This window comes from Micrasema longulum, unplaced genomic scaffold (genome assembly GCF_059751315.1).
Source record: "Micrasema longulum isolate JH-2025_06_02 unplaced genomic scaffold, ASM5975131v1 h1tg002085l, whole genome shotgun sequence".
Taxonomy (NCBI): domain Eukaryota; kingdom Metazoa; phylum Arthropoda; class Insecta; order Trichoptera; family Brachycentridae; genus Micrasema; species Micrasema longulum.
This window is the reverse complement of record NW_028279252.1, coordinates 138,178-154,771: the sequence shown is the minus strand read 5'-3', so window position 1 is coordinate 154,771 and position 16,594 is coordinate 138,178. Positions and strand designations below refer to the sequence as shown.

General features: G+C 33.8%; 1 protein-coding gene across 1 annotated transcript in view; it reads left to right on the top strand.

Annotated features, from left to right (window-relative positions):
• Positions 1-4,222: 4,222 nt before the first annotated feature.
• The window catches only part of qsm (Zona pelucida superfamily protein qsm), a 70,728-nt gene continuing 58,356 nt past the window's right edge, over positions 4,223-16,594 (top strand). The window contains exon 1 of the mRNA XM_088239171.1: positions 4,223-4,386. Coding sequence (XP_088095297.1) covers positions 4,314-4,386 — 73 coding nt within the window. The 5' untranslated portion in view covers positions 4,223-4,313. The remainder of the gene's footprint in view (positions 4,387-16,594) is intronic.

Here is a 16,594-nt window from a genome sequence, read left to right as displayed (position 1 = left end):
GAGAAAAATCGGAAAATTTACTAAAAATAAATTCCTAATAAATTAATATTGTAAAACTGTTTAGTATACTAACAAGTGGGTAGTAATGTTATTGTTTATTTTTGCATAAAAATGTCTGCCTTAAAACAGGTTGTACCTAGTTAGCTAGACTAGACACGATCCAGAGGAATCTATTACCTAAGTGTGTATGTAGTAGATAAAGTAGTTGTTATTTTTGTTAATAGACTTTGATTATTATTATTATTATAATCCAGCTTACACGGGATCACCCAAAAATATGCACATTCAGATAGAGATTTAAAAAATATATAACCAAAGAAAAAAAGTGAGGTTAAAGAAATGTCGATTAAATTTTATTAGTGGCCCCATTTTTTGTATTCCTTATCCGTCCCAGGATCGTCTCTTGGCCATTAACATTCATGAAGCATCCTCTGTCTGCGAATTTATCATATCAAGGACCTCCAACGAATAATGGCGGTCAGTTTTTCCCAACATCGCTCCTTGTCCAACTTGAGTCTCTGGTGGCGAGTCACAGTGATGTCAAACTGAAAAGGCTCTTTATTTATTTTATTAGGTAATTCAACAAACATACTCACTGTATTATTAAGATTATAAGTATTATTAAGACGGGCGATACTTTTTTTGTATTTATTTTTATTTAAGAAGGTAACATGAACAGAAAAGTATAAAAGGAAAAATAATGAAACCCCCTAAACAGCGAAACCGGCTGTCAGCAGGTTTCTTATTTTTCATTTACAAAGAAAAACGTTAGAGAAACTATATATATTTAAAAGGTAACATTAACATTATTACTAACTAAAAGCATACGTATGTTTGACACAAAATGTATATACAAACAATTAAATAGATGACTGTTAACATAAATAATAATCAATTTAAAGCCTTGTTACATATTAGTCATTGATCAAAGAATCAAATTCAATGTTGCCAATGAAATAAACAAAATTATTAAAGGAATAGTTCCGAGATATTTTCAAAATAAACTAAAAAATAATGAGTTCTTTCATAGAAACTATGCAACAAGAGGATCTAAAAATATAAGACTGGAAAAGAAATCAAAATCAATGTCCCAGAACTGCCTTATGTACAAGGGAATACAATTATTTGAGGAAATGCCAGAAAGCATAAAAAATGAAATAAATGTAAATAAATTTAAAATTAAACGTAAAAAGTAAATATGTGAAAAATATTAGGTAGTATATAGTGTAAATAGTGAATATAATGAATGAAAATGTACATATGAAACCGTTAATATTATAAATTAGGATATTAAGTGTATAATAGTGACAAATAATGTTAGAATAAGTATAGATGTAAATATTGTGTTGTAAATATATATTAGACTATGTTACATAGACCTAAATAAATAAATAATCAATGTAAAATCTATAAAACAACTTTATGTAAAAGCTTTGTTACTATACGCACGTAAACATTATTCTCTGCCTTCCGTTACAAATACAAGAGTTACTAGATACTCCACCCTGATGCTGCAAAAAAATAATTACAACCTTCGGTCAAAGAGGATTGGCCTACTACTCGGTTAAAGTGTACAATCCACTTCCATTATCCATAAGGACAATTAGTAAGTTCTCACAATATAAAATTGCTATTAAGAAATGGATAGTGGAGGTGGGTTGCGCACGGATCGATGAGTGGATCAAGTCAAATAGGTAAAATGTGTGTACTGTTTATGAAATTTGATCTATTGGTCTATGTTTTATAATTATTTTAGTTTTTTATTGTTTATTATGTTAACGATAAATAGTTTAATTAGATTAATTACGTTTTTTTTATAGTTATTATTATGTTAACTTTGTTAAATAGCTAATCTTAGGCATGTTTCACATCTTGTAAAATGTTTCCCTCGGCACAGGACACCCCAGTGAGTGAACATTATTATGTATAAAAAAAAGAATGCAAACTTAAAAGTTTCGTCAACATTTTCTTTTAAGATCTGCTTAGGAATCTTATTAAGAAATTTTAGTAATTATATAATGAAGTGTTCTTTGGCCATACTTGTTTACTAACCTCGGTACTGACAAGCCTCCACGTTGTGCTAGCCTTGTATTGTGTGTATGTAAATACATTTTCTGGTAGTTACTATCAAATCGATATCTAGTAACAAATTTGAGGCATAGAATAGCATTTACGGACAGGCACCCTTGCTTTTTAAAAAGTTCGGGTACCCCTTCCTTATTAATTCTAGCTGATCTGTTAATTAATTTAAGAACCTAGTTTTATTTTTAATTTTATTTTATTATGTAATTCAACAAAGATACATACTAGAAAACATACAATTTGAAAGCATTCGTCGATACAATTTTACATGCATATATATCTTCAATTATAGAATTACACAAAATAGATTTATACATTAAGTTGTAATACATATTTTTAAATATATTTTTTTTATATAGGATACAATGCAATAAAAAATAAGTTGTACGTGTGTACTCATTGAATAAGATTTATTCCCAAGAGATTATTCGCAAAAGCTGAGAGAGTATCATGAAAAATGTCAATTTTATTGTTTCGGTAGTATATATTATATTCCCGACACATGCTGGCCATAGGTGTGTGGTATGTAGCATTATTTGAAAACAAAGGCAGTTTAAATATTTCCCGGTGTCTGAGTGTTCTCAATCCCGCATTTATTTGTATTTTATTTAGGAGGTTAGTATCTACTTTCTAGTTTAATATTTTATACAGAAATTTTATATGGAAAACAACGCGGCGTTTTATCAGAGAATTAAAATGAAAAAGAGTTAGAAGTTGCTCGTAATTTGAATTTGAACGTGGGTTAGAAATTTGGAACTTATACAAAAGCTTAGAGTATATACATATAATACTCTAAGTACAAAAGGTACTTTAAGAACTTTTTTTGAACAGAGCGGCATGGAATGCTCTCCCAGCAGAGGTGCGAAACTGTGAGAGTGAAGTGAAATCGGGTTGTGGTCCTGTGGCTAGTGTCTCGGACTCACGGACCGAAGGTCCGTGGTTCGAATCCCACTCTACCCCAACTCGATTCCATTTTCTAATAGTGAGTTATTTACAACTCATTGAAAATGGCCCTCAAAATTAAATATTTGGGTAAATCATAAGAACGCAAATATTTCTTTTCCAAAAAAAAAAAAACGTGATGTTTCGGAAGAAACTTAAAACCCACTTGTTCTCTAAATCATTTGAATAAATTCTTAGCATATGGTGACAAATTACATTATTTTTCTTAAATTAAAAAGTTAAAATTAAATTCATATCTTTATATAATCACTTTGTAAAGCGCCCTTGAGGTATCATATTACGAAAATGGCGCTATATAAGTTAACTACAATTATTATAGTAAATTGATACACTGCCTTTTAAAATTCAAAAGTGTATTCTATGTATAGCGATATATTTTTTACTTAAAATGTACAATTTATTTTTTCATTTTTCTTATTTTTCTTTAATCATTTTTATTTGCTGTTTTTAAGTAAATTACATGTCTAAATGTTATTAAATATTCGTATATAACCACTTACCAACCTTTCTATTTTCGGTTTACATGTTAGTTTAATTGGTGTCCTGACGAAGAGACGGATACGTCTCGAAACCGGTAGACATAGAAAAGTCGGTGAGTGGTTATATAAAAGTATTTAATAACATTTAACATATTACAACAGAGATAAAGAACATTTGAGATAAGGTAATGTAGAAGTCTATGCATCTACAGGGCTTATGACCTGTAAATGGCTGGTTTGAGGGGCCACTTTACACACTGTGTAACATCCATCATTCTGCCCATATTTAAACATATATATTCATTCAATTCTTTCATCTGTTGGTGTTTGTGAAGTTAAAGAGCTGAAACCTTCTTGAAGTCCTTGTCTGCAAAAATTTGGACAAACTCAAAATATTGTTAATAACATTTAGTAAAATGTTTGACCACAGAGTTAATGCTTTAAATATTAAAAATACATGTCTGACTATATTTGCATATTTAAAACGTGTAGAAGTCTACAAATCGTTTGAATAAATAAATAATGGAGGGAGAAAATACGGGAATACGTTTGTATGAAGAAAGTTAGACCGCGTTTTCTTTAAGTGGAACGCTAGGGCTATTAAGCAAGTGAGAGGGTGTGATAACCCTTTAACTGTCCAATTTTGGGCTATTTCAGTTGCTTGCAACAATGTTTTTAACAATAAATATTTATTTTCAGGTGTCAACTTCTGGGCAGCACAATCTACTGTCAGTGATAGTGTGACGTAGTGATTGTGACGTCAGTGGCAGTGACGTAATTGTTAACAAGATGGCGGCGTTATGTTTGCAGTTACCGGTTCTTTTGGCTGCTCTCCTAATCCCCTACTGTATCGAGGCGAAAGGTAAGATTTATTATTACTTTATTTAAATATGTTTGAGCTCGCTACCCGCCTAGGAATTTCTTAAGCAACAGTCTGTAAATCAAGTCTTTTTGGTCAAAACGAAAAACCGATTATTCAGCTCTTGTATATTATAATGCCAGTAGGAGTACTGGCTGCGAACCCTTGCACCTTTCCACAACTTAAAACACCAACATTTAACATTTTTAGAGTCAGTGCTTGAGGAGAATATTAGGCATTAGATGGTCCGAATACATAACTAACATTGAAGTTACAGAACGGACACAGTAGCCTCCTATAACGAGCATTTTGAAGGTGTGGCGGTGGACCTGATGTCAAGCGAATTATTGCAAGCATTTACTTCTTCTTTTTTCCACTTCTGCTCCTAAGTGGAGCATGTGGACATCACCAGTTGCCTCCGGGAGACCCTATCGCCAGCCAGCATTTTCGCCTCTTCCCGCGTCAATCCAGCGCCCCTTAATTCCGCCGAATAAAGTCGAAAGATCCTCATCGACGCCCTTACAGGACGGTGTGAGCCCGCAAGTTCAAAGAAGAGGCGACTTGAGTATAGGTTCTTCTGAGGCATTCTCAGCACGTGTTCAAGCCAAGTCCACCGCCGCATCCTCAAGACGCTCGCTTTAAGAGCCTGCTGCGTCCGTTATCGGACTTCAATGTTATTTATAAAATCAAACCACCTTATACCTGATATTCTTCTCAAGCACTTAATCTCAAAACTTAGAAGTTTGGTGTTCTGAACTTTGGCAAGGTGCCAAGATTCGCACCCATATAGGAGTACTGGCATTATACAAGAATTGACCGAGTATAGACTAGAGTTGCAGGCAACACGCATCGTGTTAAAAATTGCTCCAGCAATTCCTAGGCGGGTTGCGAGCTCTCTGTGCTTCCATCCTCAGTTATGTGAACTCCCAAATATTTAAAGCTGTCAACTTTCTCGATCCTCTAACTATTATATTACGGGTGGAGAGGCTGATCAGGGTCAGGACAGGATTTGTTGCACAGAATCTGAGTCTTTTTGGTATTAGTATTAAGACTTAGACGAGTTACGTATTCCTGCAGTTAGTAAACTAATTACTGAAAATCACCAACAGACTTTTCAAGAATAACCGCACCGTCTGCATACTCCAAGTCGCACAACTTTAGGGGGGAGTTCATTTGCGAGCATTTGGCAATAGCAATTTATTTGACGGACTTATGCAGTCCATTCTAACAATGGTAAATACAATTACTTATAATAAATACAGGCACTCATAAAGTAAAATACAATTAAATAAAATTAAAGCTAGGACAAAAAAAAATTACTACCTCAAAATAAGAATGGTCTATCTTAGTGAATTTTAAATCTATAAAGACTTACACCAAAAAAGTCCAGATCTTGTCTCGAGTTTACAATACGACACAATCGGAACAATGGTGCATGCAAGCCTTAGTTTTTGCTGTGTTGATCGAGGAACAACACATTATTATTTCGCAACCGGCGGATCGGAACATTGAATGCCACTTGTTCCAGTAACGATAATACATCAATTAAGCCATTCAGCAATTTCAACATAAATATGGAGTCAATGTTATTTCTACGTTTTTGTAGACTTGAGATTTTGAACATTGAGTCCATTTCTCCGTAAGTGTAGTCTCCCTCTCGAGCATGAATGATTGGCCATGCTACTTTTCTTAGCAAACGATGTTGCACCGATTCGATATGATTTATCCGGCCTACATAGAAGGCAGACTAGATCACGGATGCGTATTCTAAAAGAGGACGAACAAGTGAGCAATATATTTTGTTCCCTACTTTTGTTTATTTGCCTGCACTATATTGATCATTTATGATACTACCTCTCGTGTGAGTTCTTTATTACCTATCACCGATGGGATGTCGCATAGATCTTCACCCCGGCTTCTGCATCGCGCCTCCAGCTGTTGTCTTTGAAAGCTGAAAAAGGGGCAATGCATCAACAAGTGACAGGTCGCATGGGCAGCTGTCGATCTCGGAGAGCTTGAAGCGATGCAGGTAGCTCATGAACCCAGCATGACCCGTGAGCATCTGGGTGAGCTCGTAGCCAGCATTCTGCATCCTCCCCAAGTCAGGTTCGCGTCCCGCAGTTCTGACTTAAACTGCTGACGAATGATTGGCAATCGATCTACGTTTGATTTGTATTCGGGACCAGTGTGTATAAACGTAGCCAACCCAGTTTCTCGGTCTATTTGTGCACAATACCATTATCTCGTAAAGAACGCTAAAATTCGAGACAAATCTATAAAGTGGGTCACACGATACTTACCGAGACGAGAAAAAAAACGCTTCGGCCATTTTGTAGGCTCATCCGGCTACCTAAACTCCGCGTCACAAATTTTAAGGCTATGCCATTTTGCCATTTTAAATCCGCGATCTTTCGGAATCACGCCATCAAAAAAAGTATTAAGTGTTAACATCAGTTGTGTTCGTTTTTTTACAAATTTAAAAATGAGCACCAAATGTAAAACAAAATGGTCAAAGTTGTATTTATTTATTTGACACTTTATATACACATATACAATATATATATATATATACATATAAGGGCGGGCATATTGCCTTAAGGCAATTTCTTCCTACCTACCCAAACCGTTCAGTTTGAGAAAACTATAAATACATGGACATATTGAATCTTACAATTTTATACAAAAATTAAAAACAAAGATTAACAAAATAAAAATATGTTTTAAAAATTAACACTATACTATGAAGAGAGGAGAGGGGATGGGAGGAAAGAAGAAGGATAAAGGAACAATTTAAATATTTAGATAGTGACATTTCAATCTTGAATTAAATGCAAATAAAGAAGGGGCGTCTCTAACATTAGTGGGTAGATTATTCCACAATCGAGCGGCTACTACTGTGAAAGAGGAGGCAAGAAAATTAGAGCGATGACGGGGTATTAAAAAGGTTCTCTCGTTACTAGAACGAAGAGATAGTCCGTGTTGTGAAAGAGGTTGGATGAGCTCTCTCAGATAAACAGGCGAAGTGGGATTATTTAAAATATTGTCATTATACGTCATTCGAAAGAAAATTTTCTGCTTTACAAAATATTTTTATTTTAATACATTTGAAGATTAGATCCGATCTGTTTTGATCTGGGCTCCGATTACAATGGGAAGTTAACATTTATCTTCAATTTTATCTACCAAGTAAAATGAAGTTTTCTGTATGAAAAGCAGAATATGCGCACATTTTTTTCTTCTAAACATGTTCAATTATTGATTACCGACGAAGATACTTCAAACGTTCATGCAAATATACTCATTTTTGTACATAAATATCGATTTTTCTTTATAAACAGTTGAAGATAACTTTGTTAACTTCCTTTTTTTTTTATTATATAAATAAAACACGAGTGATACTTTAATCCACAAATTTGGAAAAACACAAAATTGTGGATTAAAGTATCACTCGTGTTTTATTTATATAATAAATTACAATGAACTTCCATCAAGAATTTTCACTTACAAACTTAAATGTTTTTGTTAACTTCCCTCTGTAATCGGAGCCCAGATCTTATAATGATTAAAATCATAGATTGAATAGTTAACTTGAAATTCGTTTTTAAAAATCCAGACTCGGGCAAAACTAATTTTTCATAGCTTCTAAACTGTTATATGCATTTCATTTATTGTTTGAATTTGTTTCGAGTTGAATTTTGTTTTTTTTTTTTCCTTTTTAATGTCGTTTTTATCATCACCATAATCTCGATAGCCCAGGTGGACTTTGGCTGAATCCAGGAGTCTTCTCCACTCTTGTCGGTCTGCTGCCCTTCCTCATCAGTTCATCGCTTCCAGAATTGTCATATCTGCACTGGTGCGGTCCATCCATCGCATTTCGGGCCTACCTGGTCTTCGTCGTCCTTGTGGCACAGAGAGAGTTAGGCGTTTTAAGGGGTTTTCGTCGTCCATTTCTGATTATATGGCCTGCCCATCGGGTCCTCCGTAGATTTAATATAGCTCCATATTGTAGCGACGACAATAATGGTTGTTTTCTCTCTCAAAGCCATAGACAACTCTTCAAGATCTTTGAATTGTTTTTGCTGCATTTCACATACAGAAAACAGCTTTCTTCACCTGGCCTCTACGACGGCGTACTTCCACGTTTTTAAACACAAATAAAAAACAAAGAAGACTTTTGTGAAGTAAAAGAAATGAAACCTTTGAGAGAAAATCTGAAGATTTAAGAGATGAGGCATTGCCTAGTAGGTAGTAGGTGAAGGGTTCAGCCGGATTAATCTCACCCGCATGACAAAGGTTTTACCTCTTACTTCACAAAAATCAGCAGATGGAAAAGTTCGGGAAATGTAAATGTTTAAACATAGGCAGAATCGTAAATGTTACACAGCGTGTAAAGTGGCCACTTATACCAGTCAATGACAGGTAATTTTTTTATTATTTTTTTTTATTTTTATTTATTTACAATTTTGAAAAACCCGTTAGGGTTACATTAGAAATGTAATATTGTCTAGTCATTTTATGTCTCGTCTAGTCTAGTTAGTTCAGTCATCATGTGCTTTTTCAGATTGATTTTAAATTTGTCTCCAGTAAAAGTTTCCAAGTAGTAAAGTTGGTCGTTGTAGCGTTTAAGTCCATTATGTAGTAATTTGACTGTCCTGTGTTTGTCTTTGCTTTTTCAATATGAAAGTGTTGTTGTTGTCTGGTGTTATATTTGTGTATGTCAGCATTTTTGACTAATATTATGTCGTCGTCTTGTATGTTTCCCAGTGTTATTTTGTGCACAATTTTTAAGGTCTCAATTTTAGTCAAGTAGTTTATGTCAAACTGGTGTTTTTTTGTACAGTTCAGTCGTAGAGGTCAGGTAGGGTAGGTTGTATGTTAGTTTGAGAATTTTATTTTGTTGTCTTCGTATTCTTGTTATGTCTGTCTTGTTGCCAGTTCCCCAGAAGGCGATCATGTAACTTAATTTACTTTTGACATAGGCTTCGTACATCATAATTTTTTCATAAGCCCAGTAGGGCGCCTAGACTTCCATATTCTCTTTTCGAAAATGTTTTTTCTCTCCGTTGCAACAAATGAGGATCTTAATAACTCCCTAGGGGGGAAATTTAGCCTGTCTACAAACAGTTTTTTTTTACTTAAAAAAATATTTATTAATATCATTCCATTATAACACACACTCACCCACCCTCTCACACACTTATTTATTTATTTAACTTTTTGTACATAATGTTATTTGTACATTGGGGGGCTTATTGCCAAATGACAATTTCTTCCAACCAACCAATAAAATAAAAGTTTTATTTTTATAATTCAAGTTACAGAACATATTCAATAGAAAAAAAAGATTAAAAAGCTAAAGATACATAAAAATAGAAATAAACGATTTGTTTATAAATTACCTCAAATCAAAACGATTACTCAATAGGCAAAAGAAAAGGAGGAGAGATTAAGGAAGAGAAAGGAGATGTTTCTTCAGACGTGATTTAAACAGAGATAATGTAGTAACCTCTTTGATGGTGGATGGGAGATGATTCCACAGACGAGCCGCATGGACACTATATGAGTTAGAGAAGAAAGAGGAATTGTGGATGGGTATTAAGAGAGTGCCTTGAGAATTAGAACGAAGAGATAAACCATGAACTGATAAGCGTTTACGCAGGTATATAGGAGCGTTAGGACTATGAAGTACATTGAACAGAAGTGAGAGGGAGTGATAGTCTCTCCGCTGTCTAATTTTGAGCCATTTCAGTTGCCTACGATAGTCAGAAATGTGGTCATATTTCCTAAGATCAAAAATGTACCTTGTGCGTGTATTCTGAATTCGTTCAAGTTTATCGAGTCGCTCACAGCTTAAATCAGTCATGGAAACATCAGCGTAATCTAGAATGGGTAGTAATTCTTGTACATGATTAAAATAAAAATATAAATAACTTTGATTCTAACCACTTATTATGTACTTAATTACCGACCGGTTTCGAAGCCACACGTGATCCTTTATCGAGGTTTAATCAATAACATAATATAAATCCTATTAGATTTTTTTTTTAATGTTGTTGTGTTTAAAATGCCGCATGTACACTATATGAGTTAGGCTGTCTACCGCATCACCGTTCACTACGGCAGTTAAAATACGGGCACCGCCGTCCTAGGAAACCCTAGCTTTAGAGAAGAAAGTGGAATTGTGGATGGGTATTAAGAGAGTGCCTTAAGAATTAGAACGAAGAGGTAAACCATGAACTGATAAGCGTTTACGCAGGTATATAGGAGCGTTAGGACTATGAAGTACATTAAACAGAAGTGATAGTCTCTCCGCTGTTTAATTTTGAGCCATTTCAGTAGCCTACGATATACTCACACAAACACACTAGCATGTATTTCTGTGGATATCTGTCATTGGTTTTATTCTCTGTATATTTTTTTACATGTATTACTGTTGATATTCCCAATAAATAAAATAAAAAGAACCCTTATAGACAACATTATTTTTTGGTATGTGTATTTTTGTACATACACAAATCTGGATTTCTCCCGAGGGGGAGTAGGTATATATTTTTTTTATCAATATTGGTAAATAAATGGTACCTGTGTCGATATTCGCTAATAAGCGGAATGGGGAATGTTGTAAAAACGTAAAGTGGCCACTCAACCCAGCCAATGACAGGTCATAAGCCCTGTAAACGCTCGAATATCGATAATCCTGAATTTGAAAAAATTCTACCTCATCTCTGTAGGAATATTGATAAAAAAAATATGAACCCTTATAGATTATTACATTTATTTTACAAAAATATTTTATATTTTCTACTTTTAAAAAGTTTGTCTGAGTCTTTTGTTCAGTTTTGCCCGGTAGTTTAGTGTAGAATCTCGATGGACGTACTAATATCTTTTTCTCTGTAATATGACAGTTACATGCGAGTCTTGTAGTTCGGCCGAACTGAAACGGAAAGAGAAAACGCAATACCATCAAGATGCAGTGGAGTGGGACAAAAAATACTGTTAAACGAGACGAAAGTGTATTTATTCTGTTCTATAATAGGTAATGCTAGCAAAAAACCTTGTCATTCATTGTGTAATGATCGTTTTTTAAAAGTGATTGTGAAAGTTGATCTAAGCTACGAATTATTGATTTGGTATGGGGAGGGATGTGGAACGGGTAGATGTTTAAGGATAGGAATTTTTAAATTAATAAACAACACGTTGACCAAATAAACAATAAACATTAAATAGGATAACGCGATAGAACTTACCAATAACTATCAACGTGCTAATAAGCGACGTGATAACAATGAGAAACTTCAGCCCTACGGGAAATTGGATACAAAAAATGTTTTCTTACGCGGGGTAAAAATTAGAGCATTAAATTGTACGGCAAAGTTTCTTGAAAATGTACAGAAAAAATAATAAAAAATACTTTGATAAAAACGCACTACTTTAAATGACGTCACTGGTTCATGTGAATCGACCTATGATCTGAGAGCTATGGAAGATTTCCGGTCTGCTTGTCGCTTCTGGACCAATGGGAAGAACTGAATGAGAATAAGCGGAAATGAACCTCTGACGTCACACGCGGAGTTATTTCAGAAATACAAAACTTTAAAAAATCGCAGTACCGATAATACGATATGTAAATATTTAAAAAAAAAATTTGACTTAGTTTAACAGTCTATTAACAAATAAAAAATTTGAAAAAAACCACTGAACTTCCTCATTTCTCGCCATGCTTGTTTATCGTGTTCCCGATCACAATGCAACATCCGTGAACACCTAATATTCAATGTCAAAATATTTACGTTTCGCGACGTATAATCCTGCTGCGCAATCACTGTTGCTATTTTTTAAAAATTTATTTATCACGATATTCATTGCATTTAGCGGGGGCTGGCAAGCCAAATGTCAAGAAAAGCAGTCGCCATCGTTATTGTAATTTAATTGTCACTTTTTTGTATTAGATACTCCTTACTATTTTGCTGAAAGCCGATTTTTCGCCAGTGAACTGTAAACAAAACGGGACGAGCGTTGACTTAGAGATTACACACGCGTCGACTCATGACTGTGATAACTTAAGCATGTTCATTATTGTTCATTGTAACTAACTAACTAACCATCATGCCATTTCCCCGGAGGGGTAGGCAGAGAGGATAGAACGCCACACCACTCTGTCCTGGCACACTTCCTTTGCTTCCTTCACATTCATACATCTTCTCATGCACGCACGTCGATTATTCCGACTTTTCACATGACCACTTTCAAGAATTTGTTGTACTTGATCATGCCATGTCTTTCTCGGCCTTCCTCGACTTCTACAACCAGACACATTCGCATCATAAATCTTTTTAGCCGTTCTTTCATCATTCATTCGCTCCACATGACCGAACCATCGCAAAAGACCTTTCTTAATTTTGTCGATAATGCTTAACTCAGCCTTGCATTCTGCTCTAATTTCGACATTAGGGCACCTATCATACATTGTTTTTCCGCACATTCGCCTGAGGGATCGCATTTCAAAAGCATTCAGTCTACTTTCGTCCCTTTTTTTCCAACTCCATGCTTCGCTTCCATACATTAGGGTTGGTACCAGAACTCCATTATGAACTGCTAATTTAGCCTCTTGCGATAGACACTTATTTGCTACGACAGACTTTAAGGCACCATTAACTCTGTTACCGGCACTAACCCTCCTTTCAATATCCTTGTCCATATTTCCATCTCTAGTATAGTAACATACTACCCAGATATACAAATTCTTCGACCTGTTTCAAACTATCTCCATTTACTACAATCTTACATTCAGTCATAGTTACATTTCTTTCAAAGACCATGACGTTCGACTTTTGCACATTCATTAGCAAATCACTCTCCTTGCACACTTCGTAAACCAAAGATAGTGTAGCGTGTGTAAGGTATGAAAGAAGAATGTTCATTGTGATCGCTTCAATGCTTAGCATGTTTTTAAACACGTCCATAGTTATTTGTGATTGAGCTACTGAACGCTAAAGGGCCCCGATTAAACTGAGAAGTTAACATTTATCTTCAATTTTATCTACAAAGTAAAATTAAGTTTTCCATATGAAAAGCAGAATATGCGCACATTTTTTTCTTCTAAACATGTTCAATTATAGGTGACCGGCGAAGATACTTTAAATGTTCATGCAAATATACGAATTTTCGTACACAAATATCGGTTTTTCTTAATAGACAGTCGAAGATGACTCTGTTAACTTCCCATTCCCTTCCCATTTCAACCGTCCATGCGCTCAGTAGCTGCAAGACTTGTTGTTATCTAACTTCTAATTTTATACATTTGCTTTTTTTTCGTTTTTAAAATATCACTTAAACTCTAAACTTCATTGTCAAAAAAAAAAAATTAAAAAAAAAATGTAAATAGGGGCTAGATTTCTAATTGTCCATGCGCTCTGTAGCTGCAGGACGTTCTGTTATCTAGCTCGTATACATCATAATTGTAATATATCATAATTGGAGACGAGGAACTAGAATCCCAACCGTCCATGCGCTCTGTAGCTGCAAGACGTGTTGGGATATTTATTTATTGTTCAGCGCCCTTGAGGTGATTTTCACAAAAATGGCGCTGTATAAATTATCCAAACATTGTTATTATTATTATTATTGTAATCAGGGCCCAGGACCACAATAGAAAGTAAACAAAGTTATCTTCACCAATGGTTTGAGATTATCCAAATGTTTGTAAACAGGCTGGATTTCTTGTCATATCTAAAGTTGTTGCGACAGAGATATAAAACGTTTTTGAGAAGGGAATATGCAAGTCTAGGCATTTACAGGGCTTATGACCTGTCATTGGCTGGTTTAAGTGGCACTTTACACACTGTGTAACAGTCACCATTCTGCCTTTGTTAAAACATCCACATTTCCCTAACTCTTCCATCTGTTGACCTTTATGAAGTAGCTGAGATTCATTTGGCTGAACCAATTCACCTACTACGTAACTCCGGAAAACATTTTTTTAATTTTTATACTTCTACCAGTTAGTTTAATCAGCAATGATTTGAATATGTCCAAATGTTTGTAGACAGGCTGGATTTCCTCCCTTGGGATCTAAATTTGTTGCAACAGAGAGAGAAAACATTTCTGAAAAGGGTATATGGAAGTCTAGGCATTTACAGGGCTTATGACTTACGAATGCCTGGACTTCCGGTCTTACTGGAAAACTTTTATCCATCTCTGTTGAATCAAATTTTGAGTTATGTTTAATGTCTATAGAGTAAAATAAAGTTTTCTGTACGAAAATGTGTATATTTGGGAGAAAATCCGTTATTAAACATATCTAAAAATAATTTTTATTTCAATATTATTTTTTTTCTTACGGAAAATTTCATTTTACTTTATACAGGGAATTCTTTAAATCCTGACACATCCGAAACCACGATGATCAGTATGAGCAAGAAGACATTTTGGCACATTAAAATAAATTTTTAGAAAGAATAAAATTTACAAAAATAAAATATTTAAAAAAACAAATGGTTGCTTACTTCTGCAGGGAAGAAACGAGGAAGGGGGAGGGGGGAGTCTAATATACCGTCAACCGCGCGGCGGCGCTCCCCTCGTTTCTCCCCTGCAGAAGTACGCAACCAATTGTTTTCTTTTTTATATTTTCTTTGAAATACATTTGTTCGTTCTAAACATTTTTTTTAATATGCTAATATGTCTTCTTGACCATACTCATCATCGGTGTTTCGGATGTGACAGGGTTTAAAGAACACTCTGTATAATGGACTGTTAGCTAGAATAGAGATGTCTTCAATTGTCTTTAAAGTAAAAACTAATTTTCTGTACGAAAATGTGTATTTTGTTGGATTATTTTTATCTAAAGTAGGTTATGTCATATATTACAAACAAAGATATTCCATTTTTTTATAAAAGTGTACACATTTTCATTTAAAAATCGGTTTTACCTTATAGGCCATTGTTTTTGTGATTTTTCAAGTGTTTGTCTACTCTTTTCTATGGCCGCGTATTAAAAAAGGTAAAAAACTGGTTTAAAGGAATGCTTGCTCACTGATATTTTCTTTTGGACATGCCTAAGTTGAGTGTCGCTTGCAATTTATTATTGTTAATTAATTAAATGAACCTTGTCGGGAATCGGACCCGAGTTCTCTTGCGTGGTAGGCAAATGCGCTGAGCATTAGTCCACAAGACATATGAATATTCATGTAGGTATATTGAAAAAATCGCGTAATTTCCCCGTTAAAAAAAAGTTTTTAACAAACCAAAAAATTTAATCAAACTAACCATATTACAAAAAAAGTCTTTTTTTTTTTTAATCGATACACGATGTTGTGTGAATGAAAAGTACTTACATATGAGCAAATAATATTTTACAGTATGATGATATTTGTGCATAATATTATGAACCATAAATATTTTTTAAAAAAACAATTTTAGAATAGAATAATTCTCTATTTGAAAATGAATGACTCCTATGTGGCTTTGCATCATTTTGGAACAATTTAATAGTAATACATTCAAGTTTCCTCTCAAACATAACCATAATACACGCTTCACGTCTAATGATGGCTTGGCAGTACCAAAAGTATGTAATAAATATGGAAATAAAACTCTCAAATATTTGGTACCTAGAATTTTTAATTTATTACCAAAAGAACTTAAATTTAACTCACATTGTAACAAGAGCAGAATAAGAGAGTGGCTACTCGATCAAGAGTTTATGTATGAATAGTAGCTTAGGTGTAAATATTTTAATTTTTCATATATTTTCTTGTATTTAAAAAATAAATTTATATATTATTATTTGTATAAACATGTTTATTCTGATCTTTCCGGCTGTTAATTTTTATCTGTTATTCATTGTTTTTATAAATGTAAATAATATTATTAAGTTAGTATAAATATAATCTTCACCAACAAGCTACAAAAAGTGGCTTGATGGGATTTTAGTAAAATTATAACAAGTGAAATTTTTATAAAATTGTAAAAATGTATAATTATACTATAAGATAAAAAAAAAAAATATATTTTATGTTTTGGAATTCAACCATAAACAAGTACCTAGGTACATCCTTGCAAATATATTTAATTTATAAATTGTTTATCACATATGTCTTGACCATTATTTTAAATTTTGATATGTTTTTTTCTTCATAAATATTTTTTTCCATTTCGTAATACTTTTTAATTGCTTTAAATAAAATTGAATTTTGTGACTTTGCCTTTTTCC